This window comes from Polypterus senegalus, chromosome 6 (genome assembly GCF_016835505.1).
Source record: "Polypterus senegalus isolate Bchr_013 chromosome 6, ASM1683550v1, whole genome shotgun sequence".
Taxonomy (NCBI): Eukaryota; Metazoa; Chordata; class Cladistia; order Polypteriformes; family Polypteridae; genus Polypterus; species Polypterus senegalus.
Genome location: NC_053159.1, coordinates 105,814,595 through 105,829,646, shown reverse-complemented (window position 1 = coordinate 105,829,646; position 15,052 = coordinate 105,814,595). Strand labels below are relative to the sequence as shown.

The 15,052-nt window shown below is 39.1% G+C and overlaps 1 protein-coding gene across 12 annotated transcripts in view; it reads right to left on the bottom strand.

The window, feature by feature from the left end:
* LOC120531362 (unconventional myosin-XVIIIa-like) overlaps positions 1 to 15,052 on the bottom strand; it is a 295,511-nt gene that overhangs the window by 36,162 nt on the left and 244,297 nt on the right. For all 12 annotated transcript variants that reach the window (XM_039756696.1, XM_039756697.1, XM_039756698.1 and 9 more), the window contains 2 exons: positions 7,181 to 7,297; positions 1,636 to 1,719 (listed from right to left, as the gene is read on the bottom strand). In XM_039756696.1, coding sequence (XP_039612630.1) covers positions 1,636 to 1,719; positions 7,181 to 7,297 — 201 coding nt within the window. The remainder of the gene's footprint in view (positions 1 to 1,635; positions 1,720 to 7,180; positions 7,298 to 15,052) is intronic.

Sequence of the window (15,052 nt, the reverse complement as noted above, 5' to 3'; positions counted from 1 at the left end):
GTCGTCGTCGTCGTCGTCAAGTCTGGTAGTGTTTAATCAGTTGATTTAAACTCTCTTCAATATGGTTGATTAACTGGTGCACTATTACTTTTTCACACACTTGTTTGGGGATGACAGGAGGAAGCAAACAGGACTGTGGTACTGCCCGTTGGTATTAATATAGTCTGGCATAAAGCCATTTAAAGTTTTATCAGTTAGTAACAGAATTTTTTATTTAATCCCATAAGGCACAGGGAGCCAGTGAAGACTCAACAGAGCTAGAAGTATGCACTTACTTCTATGGGCCTTAGTGGAGACTCTTGTACCATGGTTCTGAACCAGCTGGAGCCGAGATAACAGATTAGATGGCACGGATGTGATGAAAGCATGGAAAAGCCTCGCTTATCAGAAAAAGGGGAGAAACTAGAGAACATAGAATATGTGGTGGAAGAATATGTAAGAACTCTTCTTAATATGGTTTATGTGAGCTAAATATTCTTTCTTCCTACCTTTCATAACACCAACAGCCCATGCAGACAATGAAAATATGAGGGCAAAAAACCCTCAAGAGTTGTACTAAAATGAACATTTAATTTTTTCAATTCAATGTGTGAATATCTATTGTAGATCCGCTCTAAACTCTGAAATAACCTGAGCACAATGCACATAAAAATAATAACCCAGTGCAAAGCTATGACTAGTATGGTCAAGGTTAAGCACATACTGTAGATACAGAAGCTGACAGCCAGCGACAGAGCTTTAAGGATTTCATTGTGTGAGTTCAGTGGGATGGACAGGGGAAGGTGGGTGTTATAAGGGGACGATGAACTAGTCCTAGTTGAACCATTCAAGTTTTTAATTTTATAATGTAAAAAGTGATATATTTGCAGTGGAGAAACTGATAGAGGAATGAAGTATGATATTAACAACAAAGAACACATTTCTTGGGTTATCAAGACAACATTCAATCTTTTTGCCATAGTATACATCCCTGGCTGTTGTTATTGCATCTTTGTAACCCCTTTGATGACATGCACAGTAGGGGCAGTCATACATGACCAGTTATCCAAGTGTCAATCAACTGCTTTCATAGATCATAGTGCCAAATTATACCACCAGGCCCAATGTGAAAAAGACTTCTTGTTGTGTTTCAAAGTAGCTATTTTGTCAAAACCTGAGTGGAGTGCGTAGTTAAAAGTGGTAAACAAGATTATCTAATGTTGTTGATAAGGGGGGCAGACAAAGATCTGAAATGGAATGAGAAAAATTAAAGGAATAAACATTTTTCAGATTTTTTAAGGAAATATTACATTTATAGTTAAAGACAGGAAGAGGCATTGAGGCTTTAAAAAGCACTGCTTTGTATTGTGACAGGACCAAATCAGTCCTGAGAGTGTTGCTAACAGATACAATATTTGTTAAATACCCAATACTATTCAGTATTCAGAATTTTAAGAAATAGCAGAAATCAGTTTCTGACAATTGAGGCCAGAAACAATACCAACCTAATAAGAAACAAAGGAACTGGGAAAGAAAAAAAACACTACAAAATGATGATGTCATATAATGTCAAATACTTTGGCAAAAAGCTGTGTCTCAAAAGTTAACCCATCTAATTCCATAGCATAAATGCATTACTTCTGGGTATGATCTCACCTTTTCTTGCATCTCCTGTTTTTCTTTGTTGAGTTCTTCCAGTTGACCTTGCAAGTCACTAATTTGTGCCAGGTCTCTTGAAGACTGTTACAAAAGAAAAACATTAATAAATATTAATAAAAGAATATACAACTCTATATTTCAGTTTCCATCAACTGTAGAGAACAGATTAAGAGTACCCATGAAATAATGGAAAAATACAAAAAGGCAACTGATACAGTACTGTGCAAAAGTCAGAAATATTATTTTTAAAGTTACTTATCTAGGAAGTGTTTTTTGCCTGGGAAAACACTGTCATATTAGAAAACCATAAATAATCATTGACACAATGAAAAACAACAAATCTTTATTTTGTGTGGCTTCCTTATAATGCAAAACTGAAGCAGTTTGCTTTTGTACATGGTTGCATGATTTTGTTTGAGTAGTCCTGTGATAAATTCTTCCTAGACTATTGCCATGTCTCCTTGATTTCAGGTTTCAATTATGTTGCAGCCAGGGCCGTGAGGCAACAGATTTCTACTTCAAGTAGATCTTAATTATATTTACAGTATGTTTGGGATATTATTGTTCTGAAAAACAATAAAAAAATTTTTTTGCCAGTAAGTCATTTTCACAAATTATTGCATAGTGAATCATTCCATGATGTTGGACTATCTCCTTTATATTTTACCTCAGGATTCGTGGAAGGCTACTTACTGGCAGACATCACAGTATTGCATGTCAATTCTTCTTTTCACATACTGGCATCTTTGTGAACCCAACAATCCAGTTTTTGGATTTGTTGCTCCATAAGACTTTCTGAGAGTGATTGTCCATCTATACTTTATGGTCTTTCACACACTGACATTTGTTTTGCTTGCTGTCCTTCTATATAAATAGTTTCTTGGCTAAAACACACTATATACAAGGTCATTTCTTTCAAGATGTCTCTGCACAATCTGATTTCAAGGTCTGGCAAAAATTGTGTTACAATAGCCATTTCAAACCACTAGTGTACCTGTTTCTAATAATTAGTTTCCTCTTTTATTTAATTCAGGTGCTACTGGTAACAAATAAAAGAGTGTTTTGGATGCAATTTAACAAATATCTGCATTGGTTGGGGTTGTATTGAGAAAACATTCAGAACCCAAACGTATGTTTCTCTCTCACAAAATATCAATAGATTTATGAAAACACAACAAATTCTTGTTACTTTTTGTTTTATCACGTAAAAATGTTCATGAAAGTGAACGGAACCTCTAAGGTTCTTTTTATATTGGTGGACAAGTTAATACAGGAAATACCTACATTATTAGCCTTGATTTACATGTACATCCTGCAATACTTACCTGTTTGACATTCACTCATCACTCATTCTCATCATAGACAACAATGGCCAAATCCGGCTACCTCTGCTTCAATACCATAGCAAGAGTAAGAAGTTACCCTGCTCATTAGCCACACTCCTATCAGCATGACTATACAGCTCAGCATCTGACTTGTTTCCCCAGAAAAGGTATTTTCAAACTTAATGATTTCAAGAGTTGCATGTTGCCAGGATTTGAAGGTGTGGGGCTCTGCTACCAAATAGTTTCCTTTAAAAGGGCTACACAAATCACATTAGCTGTGGCCAAGGCTGGCTACCTCAGTTTCAATACCTTAGAAGAGGCCAGTGGGACACCGATATCCTTCATCGTTACTGTGGAAGGAGCTGCATAATTACTCTGACACAGGCCAGGAGGCTGTCCTGCCAGGTTAACTTTATCTTTCAGTTTCCTGATTGCTACAAAATCACTCAATTAAGCACAGCTTGCTAATACATTCATCACTCGGGCTGATAATATCACTAAACAAGGCAAGTTTCAGTTAGATAATATTCAAGCTTTAATCATTACTTATGCTTATTTGCAGAGAAACCAGGCATCAAATACTAGGAGTTAAAAGTAGAAGAAAACATACTGTACAACCTGAACAGTTCAAATCAATGTCCATATAACAAGATTTGCTTCAATATAACCGAGTCTGTCTATTCTTCTAAATATAAGGCAATCTAAAAATTCTAAAAAAAAAAAGGCAATCTTTAAAAAAATATTCCTTTGTCTTTTTCTTCATTTTTGGGACATTATACTTTCGTCTACTGACAGAATGATATTTCAGTGTGTCTCCAGAATTGAATACACCCTTGTTCTTTTTCCTACCACACACTGCATTTTATTTTTCTCATATTAAAAGTACGTCATCTCCTTATATTAAAAGCTACATACCATCAGCCTCTTACAAAAGCAATACAGTGTCTGCATCATGCCAACAGAGGTGGTTTCTTCTACCCTAGGGGTTGTTGACTGCTATTTTTAGCACGTGATATCAGTCAAAAATTGGAGAACTGAAAACTCCCCATGGTCTGTCAAAGTTAATCTATATATATAATTCACTAAGGCAAGACAACCATGAAAAGCATGCCGGAAGGGGCGTGGATTCACTAAGCCGCCAACAAGTGAGACACCTATGGCGCACGAAGGAAGGAGCCACGCCCACCAACTCCATTGGATACGACGACAACTCGCAGGGCCACGCCCACCATGTCGGACGCGAGGACACAGAAAAAGTGGCATCATTTATATTCGTCTGTCGTGGAGGCCACATGCGGTGCAGGACAGGTTAATGTCATGTTCATGTCATGCACCTCCGAGCTACGTTGACTGTTCATAGAGGCATGTTTCTCGCGGGGGTGAATCGCCATATGCAGCATGTGAGGGGTATCTCATGGGATCTTTAAAACAATCCTTTACAACTGAGGTTAAAACACAATGAAGTAAGCAGTCTTTAAAAACTGAGTTTTCGGTTACAACGCATGACCGCTTGCACAATAGCAAACTGTTTTACACACTACATACAGCAATTCGAATCCGCGACAAACATGTGTCTTCTTAGATGCTCCTGCACTTTGTTCACACCCCCCTCCCACCTCGCTACTACCGTGGTCAGGTGTCTTGGTGGATTATATATAGAAAGGCAGCCGGAACTGCACAGAGCAATGAAAAGTCTACAGTTCCATCTTTTCATTCACTTTCTGTTGTATCCTCAAACCCTCCCTTTTTAGACAACTGTGTCTTTCCAGAAGTGTTTAGCATTCAATAAATAATTATGCATGACATTGACCGTGTGTCTACCCGGCGTGGGTAAGCCGTTGAGCCCCATTCGAGCTGCAAACCATGGAATTCCCACTAAGTGCGACTCATACGCTCCCCAGGGCCGATCCTGGCAAAAATGTGCCCCGCAACGGCGCCAAACTCAAAGCGGCGTTGAGGCGTGCAGCAGCCGGCGACGCTGCGACGGCGGCTGTCCGCCTTTGAATTTTAAAGTCTGAGGGCGGCCGACGACTATAGCAGCGGCGGCGTTTCCAGTGAGCAAAGTTTGACAAAGTTGCGTGTGCCGTGTATTGTAGTCGATGCCTATTAGGGACTCCACATACATAGCGATTTGCTCGCGCAAGCGGGCGCAAAAGCCTTTGATGGTCGCCGGCTCATCGCACGCTCTGTCTGAACGGTTCCATTGCTTACCATGTGTTTACGACACGCTCTCTAAATGTGTGTACTCCCTTTGTCAACGTTCAACTTGCATGTTTCATAGTTGCGTCGCGAAGGCGATAGATTTCATGTGAGACGCATACGTTCCTCAACGGGATTGCGAGTCAAGAGAAGCGGCAAAGACAGCGGGCTGCGGCGATCTCTGAATTGACTGTCACTGTGTGCAGAGCTGCCTGTCGCTAGAACGATTAAATAAACCGGCTTTCTAATCTAGGCTGGTTTGGTTTGAAATTAATTGTTTGAAATTAAATTTTATTTATACATCCCGACTCTAACCCTAACACTGTCTTAATCCTGTTTGAAGTAGTACATGTAATAGTAATATCCGTCATATCATAATAGAAAATAGGTACGTAGGACGGCGAAACCATATTCGCACAAAGGCGGCCATCTACCCAGGATCGGCCCTGACGCTCCCACTGGTTGCGTCGCGACAAACATGCGTCTTCTTAGATGCTCCTGCACTTTGTACACACCCCCTTCCCACCTCGCTACTACCGTGGTCAGGTGTCTTGGTGGATTATATATAGAAAAGCGGCCAAAACCGCACAGAGCAATGAAAAGTCCACGTCAGTCACATGTACATCTGGACTGTGTAAAGGAGACGACTCAAGTGACAAGTTGGAGGTGGGCACATGACCGGGCAGTACATACTGAACGAGAAATCAGCAGACTAGCATGACGGACGGAGCTGAATGGACGTCCTTCTCTCCTCCCGTTCCACTCTCCGCGCCGTGAACCCCCATCCCTCCGTCTGGCAGCAGAAGGCGCGAGGACGATCCACCGGTTTTCAGTTACGGACGATTGTGTGATGGTTCGTTCCGTGCATTGTTACAATGTTGCTTTTCTTGCCGATTTATTACATTACCGATTTTTCAAATGTTAATTTTCTCACTGTGCTTAAAATTCATTAAAAAACCGGCCTGATTATGCGGCTTATGGTACACCGTGGGTTGGCTAGTTTAAGATAATTATGAGACTCAAATTAAACAAAGATCCAAAAAGCCCCTATTTCACAACTTCTTACAATAATGTACACTCTGGTTAGTTTACCTGAGCTTAAACATATACATTCTAACAGATATTAACATTTGTTTTTAATGTTTGCTTTACATTTTTCCCACACCTCATGTATTTGCATGCCTCCCAGCATTCAACGGTCTGTTCAATCACATTTGTTATTCCCATCAATTAGTTTAGCAGATGGATCAAAAGAAGAACTGATCTAATGGACTTCTTTTCTAAAGTGGTCTCAGGCTTGATCCATAATGTCTTCTAAAACCTTTACCTCTAAAACTTTTGTAAGTCCATCCTTTCTGTCTCATGTAGCCTTTGCATCTACTCCCAACACCATAATGTCATCGCCTGACAGTAAGGCCTACTTTCCTACATTTGTTTTTTTCTAAACTTTGTTGCTAAACTTTTGTTTAAATACACACAATCACAAGTAATTCTAATTTTTTCCTTATGAGCCTTACACTATAGTCAAGGTCTTGATCTCCCAGTTTACATCGTATCTAAATTATCCTAAAATAAAAACTAGTTAAATATTATTATTTAATAAACTGAAACAACTAACATCTTAATACCCTTTACATTTTTACTGTAACAAATCTTATTTAAATATACTATAAAGTCATGTAGTCTGTTTGATGCGTCAAACCTAGATAAGTAGCTTTAAATATATTGGGTAGCGGGTAGCTAAAAACATTTGCACTGTAACAGTCTCCACTAAAATTCAGACTTTGTAAGTACACCTTCTAGCACATTTATGTTTTATGGATGTGCGCTTAAATGCCAAAACGGTTCAAATACAGTTATAAACACTGTACAAGCAAGGTTTTCAAAGTGATTTCTATGTTTAGGATATAGCACAAAGGCCTGAATGTCATTAATTAAAATCTACAGTTTTAAAGACATGGTGAATGGTACTAACTAAAATGAGACACTGACTGTCAAGAGTAATCTGTTGATCTCACCTGTGCAACACTGGCCTTATGCTTCTTCATAAGCTCATTCATGTCTTCTTGGTCTTCCTCAAGACGAGACTGAAGTTCGTTCTTCTCACGCTGAAGACGACTGACCTGTTCTTCCAGCTTAACAAAAGCAAAAAAAAAAAAAAAAATCTTTATATACACAGATGTGTTAGAGAAAGGTATGCTTTCTTTTTCTAGAGATGCTTTAGTTTCAAGTCATAAATAGGAAATATGCAGAATAAACTGAAAGTCAACTGTCATAATCTGGACTTTATATTTTACAGCTTTTCCTTGCCCTCTAAAAATCATGTATATATATATATATATATATATATATATCAATGGCAAAAACCCGAGCTACACAGCAGCGAAGTACTACATTAAAATTTTTATTAAGAAGAAAAGTAAACCTTTTTAAACTGAGGGAAAATATACCAATAATTATTTGTTACGGATCTCTTTGTATGCCACGTTGTCAGTTCGGCCCTCCGGTTGTAATACGACCAAGCTGTGCGCTGAGCTTACTCTTGAGCATGCAACGTACAGTTGGCCATGTGAAAAGCAATCTTGACTCAAATCTCACAGCTTGGATTACTGCTGTCATAATCGGTTTGAGTTTCATGGTTTGTTTTAATTACGTTAGTATTTGCAGGACTTGTGTTGAAGTGACATTCGGCATCTGTCAAGCGTTGTAAGGATACAACTGTTTCATCGATAACTTCACATCCAGCTTTTAAGAGTTTAAACATTCATAAACATCAAAGTGTCCACTCCTCAAATCGTCACCTGTGAATTTAAGATGTTTAAGAGGCATTAGCGGTTGTCCTAAGGTGTAAAATATTTGGCCATTTCGGTACATTTGAAAGCGACAACCGAACAATTCAGGAACAGCCATCAACTCACATGCAGAACCATAGGTGAAGGGCTTAAGCATTTCAATCTTATATTACTCCTGTGTAGTATAATTATCTCCTGTACCGTCATCAGTCCACACCTTGAACCTGTCCCAGTCATTCAATGCATAAGACACAATGGCATGGAAACCACTCGGTAAGTGACAGTTCTTTGATCGATGGGGATCACCTAGATAGACATGTTAATGGGGGTACGGTTGGGATGATAAAGGAAATGGGTACCTGAACAATGTAAACTAATGTAAAGTCTAAAATACCTATACAATAACTATAATCGTAATAAACGAACAATAAAACAGCGGAGAAGCCGTAGAATTTTGAGTGTAGAATTCTGAGGAAAAAAACTTAATTTAATCCATTTTGGAATAAGGCTGTACCATAACAAAATGTGGAAAAAGTGATGTGCTGTGAATACTTTCCGGATGCATTGTGTGTATATATAATCTATACTAATAAAAGGCAAAGCCCTCACTGACTCTCTGACTCACTCACTCATCACTAATTCTCCAACTTCCCGTGTAGGTAGAAGGCTGAAATTTGGCAGGCTCATTCCTTACAGGTTTCTTACAAAAGTTAAGCAGGTTTCATTTCGAAATTCTACGCGTAACGGTCATAACTGTTGACAACGTCCACCATGTTAAACTTTCTTATTTATGGCCCTATCTTCACGAAATTTGGTAGGCGGCTTCCCTGCACTAACCGAAACTGATGTACGTACTTATTTTGGTGGTATGATGCCACTGCTGGCCGCCATATTGAACTTTCCAACGGTCTTTGCTGCCCTCACCGACTCACTCATCACTAATTCACCAACTTCCCGTGTAGGTATATGGCTGAAATTTGGCAGGCTCATTCCTTACAGCTTACTTACAAAAGTTAAGCAGGTTTCATTTCGAAATTCTAAGCTGCAGGAACACCTCAGAGATGATCAGGGAGAAACAGGATGCACCTGAGCTCAATTTTGAGCTTCATGGCAAAGGCTGTGAATACTTATGTACATGTGATTTCTCAGTTTTTTTACTTTTAATAAATTTTCAAAAACCTCAAGTAAACTTTTTTCACATTGTCATTATGGGGTGTTGTGTGTAGAATTCAGAGGAAAAAAATGAATTTAAACCATTTTGGAATAAGACTGTAACATAACAAAATGTGGAAAAAGTGATGAGCTGTGAATACTTTCCGGATGCACTGTAAATGTATATGTATGTATGTATATATACATACATACATTGGGTACGGAAAGTATTCAGACCCCCTTCAATTTTTCACTCTCTGTTATATTGCAGCCATTTGCTAAAATCATTTAAATTAATTTTTTCCCTCATTAATGTACACACAGCACCCCATATTGACAGACAAAAAAGAATTTTTGAAATTGTTGCAGATTTATTAAAAAGAAAAACTGAAATATCACATGGTCCTAAGTATTCAGACCCTTTGCTCAGTATTTAGTAGAAGCACCCTTTTGAGCTAATACAGCCATGAGTCTTCTTGGGAAAGATGCAACAAGTTTTTCACACCTGAATTTGGGGATCCTCTGCAGTTCTATCAGGTTGGATGGTAAACGTTGGTGGGCAGCCATTTTTAGGTCTCTCCAGAGATGCTCAATTGGGTTTAAGTCAGGGCTCTGGCTGGGCCATTCAAGAACAGTCACAGAGTTGTTGTGAAGCCACTCCTTCGTTATTCTAGCTGTGTGCTTAGGGTCATTGTCTTGTTGGAAGGTAAACCTTCGGCCCAGTCTGAGGTCCTTAGCATTCTGGAGAAGGTTTTTGTCCAGGATATCCATGTACTTGGCCGCATTCATCATTCCCTCGATTGCAACCAGTCGTCCTGTCCCTGCAGCTGAAAACACCCCCACAGCATGATGCTGCCACCGCCATGCTTCACTGTGGGGACTGTATTGGACAAGTGATGAGCAGTGCCTGGTTGTCTCCACACATACCGCTTAGAATTAAGGCCAAAAAGTTCTATCTTGGAGTTTGCTAAAAGACACCTGAAGGACTCTGAGATGGTGAGAAATAAGATTCTCTGGTCTGATGAGACCAAGATAGAACTTTTTGGCCTTAATTCTAAGCAGTATGTGTGGAGACAACAAATACTGAGCAAAGTGTCTGAATACTTAGGACCATGTGATATTTCAGTTTTTCTTTTTTAATAAATTTGCAACAATTTCAAAAATTCTTTTTTTTGTCTGTCAATATGGGGTGCTGTGTGTTCATTAATGAGGGAAAAAAATAATTTAAATGATTTAGCAAATGGCTGCAATATAACAAAGAGTGAAAAATTGAAGGGGGTCTGAATACTTTCCGTACCTACTGTACATACACACACATATATATATATATATTTGTAGCTGGAGATCCACAAAGGAAGAAAATGAATCACGTATCATAAAGTTGATATTATTCCTGAGCTTTCAACCTCTGCCAGGGGTCTTCATCAGAGGATAATGCTTAGACTTACAAGAATCAAAAGCAAAATATAGCAAAAAATGACGTGGGGGTGGGGAGGTGGCTAAGTCAGTGTGATCAGGAAGGGGGGTGGGGTATTGGTTGTAAAGTTTTATTTATTACTAGCAAAATACTCCGCAGCTTTGCAGCGGAGAAGTAGTGTGTTAAAGACGTTATGAAAAAGAAAAGTGAACATTTTAAAAATAACGTAACATGATTGTCAATATAATTGTTTTGTGACTGTTATGAGTGTTGCTGTCATCAAGGATTTGATTATCATTATTTCTTTCAATCAGGTTCGTATTTGGAGGATGTGTTATGTTCAAGTTACATTCCGTGTTTGTCAACCGTTGTAAAGATAACAGGTTTCATTCATCGAAGTGTTCTATACCCAAATCGGTACTTGTGAATCTAAGATGTTTAACAGGCATTCCCGGTATTAAGTTGTGGATTTGCCTGCGAATATTTAGCGGCAGCGTGTCTATTAACTTAATTTAAACTTAAGCTTTACACCTTGCTTTCCTATTGATATGTCTACAAAGGCTTGTTGAGCTTCAGAGGGTTGTTCATTTCTTACTGCATCATCTTCTTCTTTATCTGAGACATCACACACTGCATGCACAGGTTTACCTTTCAGTGTCCTGCAAACTTTAGTGAAGTGGTTCAATTTACCACATTTTTTACACTGTCTTCCTTCTCGTGCGATCTTGCAATGTCCACGGCTTTATTTAATGTTAGGTCAGTCCCGGCACTTAAAAGCTTCTCTCACACTTTCACTGAGTTTGTGCCAAACACTATTCTATCCCTGACTATCTCATCTTCGTTTGCATAAGCACAGTCCTTCACCAGCAATTTTAACTCTGTTACAAAGTGATCAAAAGTGTCGTTTATGCCCTGCGTGTTTTCATTAAACTTGTATCTCGCGAATATCGTATTCAAAACGAATACGGTCTAAACGGTCATAATAAAAGTTTTCAGTACCTTGGCTTCCTCCTGGGTGAGAGTTCATGTGTTAAAAATGTCTCTTCCTTTTTCCCCAGTCTTTGCCTTTTAGTGGGCCAGAAAACATCAGCTCCACGTGCTGTCGGAACTTTTTCCATTCTCCCAGCAGGTTAAGAGAATCCCAGTCAATTCATGGCGAGGAAACTCCAACAAAATCCATGACTGTCCTCTATTCTGACACCATATCTTGTTTTCACAAATTGTGAAAAATGAAATGACGGCGATACTTTCTTTTAAAATGTGCAAGGGAACTTTATTTATTACAGCTGTTACATTCACGGCATCTGTGCTCTAAATTAACTTCCATAATGGTAACCTTGAGGTCCCTTTTTCTGGTGCCTTCCTGATGACATAGGTGCCTAAACAATGCCTGATAATACATTTCAATGACATATAAATATTACAGTGATCACCTCGATAGACATCTCACGACCCAAATCATTACTCGTGAATCTAAGATGTTTAACAGGCATTCCCGGTATTAACTTTTTGATTTGCCTGCGAATATTTAGTGGCAGAGTCTCTATGAACTTGTGGATTAGCCTGCGAGTATTTAGCGGCAGCGTGTCTTTTAACTTGTAGATTTTTGTGTGAGTATTTGACGCCAGTGTCACAAAGTTGTTTTCGTCTAGCTGCATCAGAAAATGTAGCACGATGTCTGACACGCCTCCTTTTTACTGTTTTCTCACAGCTTGGATTGCTGGTGACGGACGGCCTTATATGGGCAGGCACTAAATTATGTGGGAGGTGTGGGTATTGGGTGACGCAATATAGGCAGGCAGCCAACTACGTGGGAGGCGTGGTGATGGGGGACGCAACTCCGCCTCACACAGCGACCAAGCTGCAGGCTATGGCTGTATATATGTATGCAAGTAGGATTCAATTATGACCGTTACGCATAGAATTTCGAAAATAAAACCTGCTTAACTATTGTAAGTAAGCTGTAAGGAATGAGCCTGCCAAATTTCAGCCTTCTACCTACACGGGAAGTTGGAGAATTAGTGATGAGTCAGTGAGTCAGGGCTTTGCCTTTTATTAGTATTGATGAACATGTTCTTCTTAAGTTTGCATATGCTGGATTTAAGTCGAAGTGTCTGTTGATGGCGTTCTCATTTGATAGCCAAGATTCAGCCAGCTCTCTGGCACTTTTAGTACTGGATTTAAATTTTACTTGTACATTGTCCCAGTTAAATGTATGTCCTGTTTATTTAGTGAGCGTATAGATCAATGATCGTGAGTCCCTTCTTCTGACGGTGTTGCAATGTTCCTGTATATGTGTTGCGATTCTTTTTGATGTTTGTCCTATGTATACCACTGTATATAAATATATATATATATAAAAATAAATATATGTATAAATATAAATATATATATGGCTTTCAAATTTAAAGTATTAACATACAGTATACAATTAACTTCAAAGAAATAACGTTATTTTTTTTCCCTAAATTGCATTTACAATGTGTTGCTCAACAAACTTCGCTATATAAGCTAAACTGGAGGACATGTTCCTGGTGAGGTTGACATTATATGATAAAAAAAATCAATTCCAATTTTAAACATTGTTTTTAAATTGACTAGTTTTTAAATAAATATAAAGGTTACCGAAAATGTTCTTTAATTGTTATGTCATAAAACTAGCTGTATATCAATGTAGTTATACATGAGAGCAGCGGTCCTCAGCCTATATGGTACACACTTAACTGTTAGGTGGTATGCAAAGAAGCAACAAAGGTAAAAACTGGGACTTTTCTCTTTCTTCCTTTCCTAGGACACAAAGCGGAAGTGGAAGCAGGCAATAGCCGACGGAGAGATGGAGCACGTTGTTGAAGAACTCCAGTCTCTCGACAACCAGATCCAGAAACTCCTGTCCAGACGGAGACACCTGAGGGAACCGAAGGCTCACCTACTGTAAGAGTCCTCCCTGACTTCTGAGATCGTTGCAGAAAATCACAATTCAGCAATCTCGACTCAACGCCATGTTGCTCACTTCCAAGTGAGTTTTACCTCCGCACCTCGTCAGAGCAACGACACCAATGATGAGGGAATCAGCCTATTTCAGCTATGCAGGCGGGTATTAAAGGCTAGATCACCTCCATCGGTCCAAGCAAACATCTCCACCCAGAACCAGTTTAACCCTCTTCGCTCCCCTACTGTGCCAGCAACCCCGGGTGATGTATTTGTGATTGGAGATTCTATTCTACCTAAACAGAAATCATGGTGCTCGTGTTTGAGATGTTATGAGAAGAGCACCGACAGTCTTCAAGAGGCACAAGAACAGTGCAGTGAGATCCATCGTAATAACAATATCAGATACCAACAGTTGGAAATTCTTAAGGCGGACTTTGCAGCACTTATTAAAGCTGTGAAGGAGAGGACCCAAGTTGCGAGAATCTATCTCGGGTCCCTTACCTCTGGTTAGTAGATCAAATGAGTACTACAGTCATCTGCTGGCATTAAACATCTGGCTGAAAGGCTTCTGTGAGGGACAAAACATCTGGTTCATGGACAACTGGGATCTTTTCTGGGAGAGGCCACGTTTCTTCAGGCAGGATGTTCTGCATCCTAACCAATTCGACACCTGGGTCCTCTCAGAAAACATCTCTAACATAATTTGGCTCTCTTGACTACGTACTTTTAATTGTAATTCTTTCCATAATGTCTTGCTAGGACATGACAACTTTGTAGCAAACTCTTCTTAAAGAATTGATGCAGTGCACTTTTGAACACCTAAAGCCTATGAAAAAACTAGTAATCCCAGGACATCTTAAATTACTCACACCTCTCCATCAGTGTCTTTTGTTTTGTAAATGTGCCACTTAGCACAACCAGCAAGCAGCCTGCTGTCCCATTCCCCCTACTGACAGAGCTCAACTCGAGAAAAACGTTCTCCCAGCTCAAACCTCATTTATCTTGGTGTTAGGTGCCGGGAGCTGTATAGGGTAAACAATATATTGTTATTTGGAACACATGCAATTCATGTGTTTCTGTGTCCACAACGATCTAGGTAAGTGTAGGATGACAGGATATGCGAGAAATGCAAGAAATGTTGAACACATACTTAAAAGACAAACATTTTTCATGTTTTAAGTACTAATGACAAAATTTTGACATGAAGTGTACAGTGGTGTGAAAAACTATTTGCCCCCTTCCTGATTTCTTATTCTTTTGCATGTTTGTCACACAAAATGTTTCTGATCATCAAACACATTTAACCATTAGTCAAATATAACACAAGTAAACACAAAATGCAGTTTTTAAATGATGGTTTTTATTATTTAGGGAGAAAAAAATCCAAACCTACATGGCCCTGTGTGAAAAAGTAATTGCCCCCTTGTTAAAAAATAACCTAACTGTGGTGTATCACACCTGAGTTCAATTTCTGTAGCCATCCCCAGGCCTGATTACTACCACACCTGTTTCAATCAAGAAATCACTTAAATAGGAGCTGCCTGACACAGAGAAGTAGACCAAAAGCACCTCAAAAGCTAGACATCATGCCAAGATCC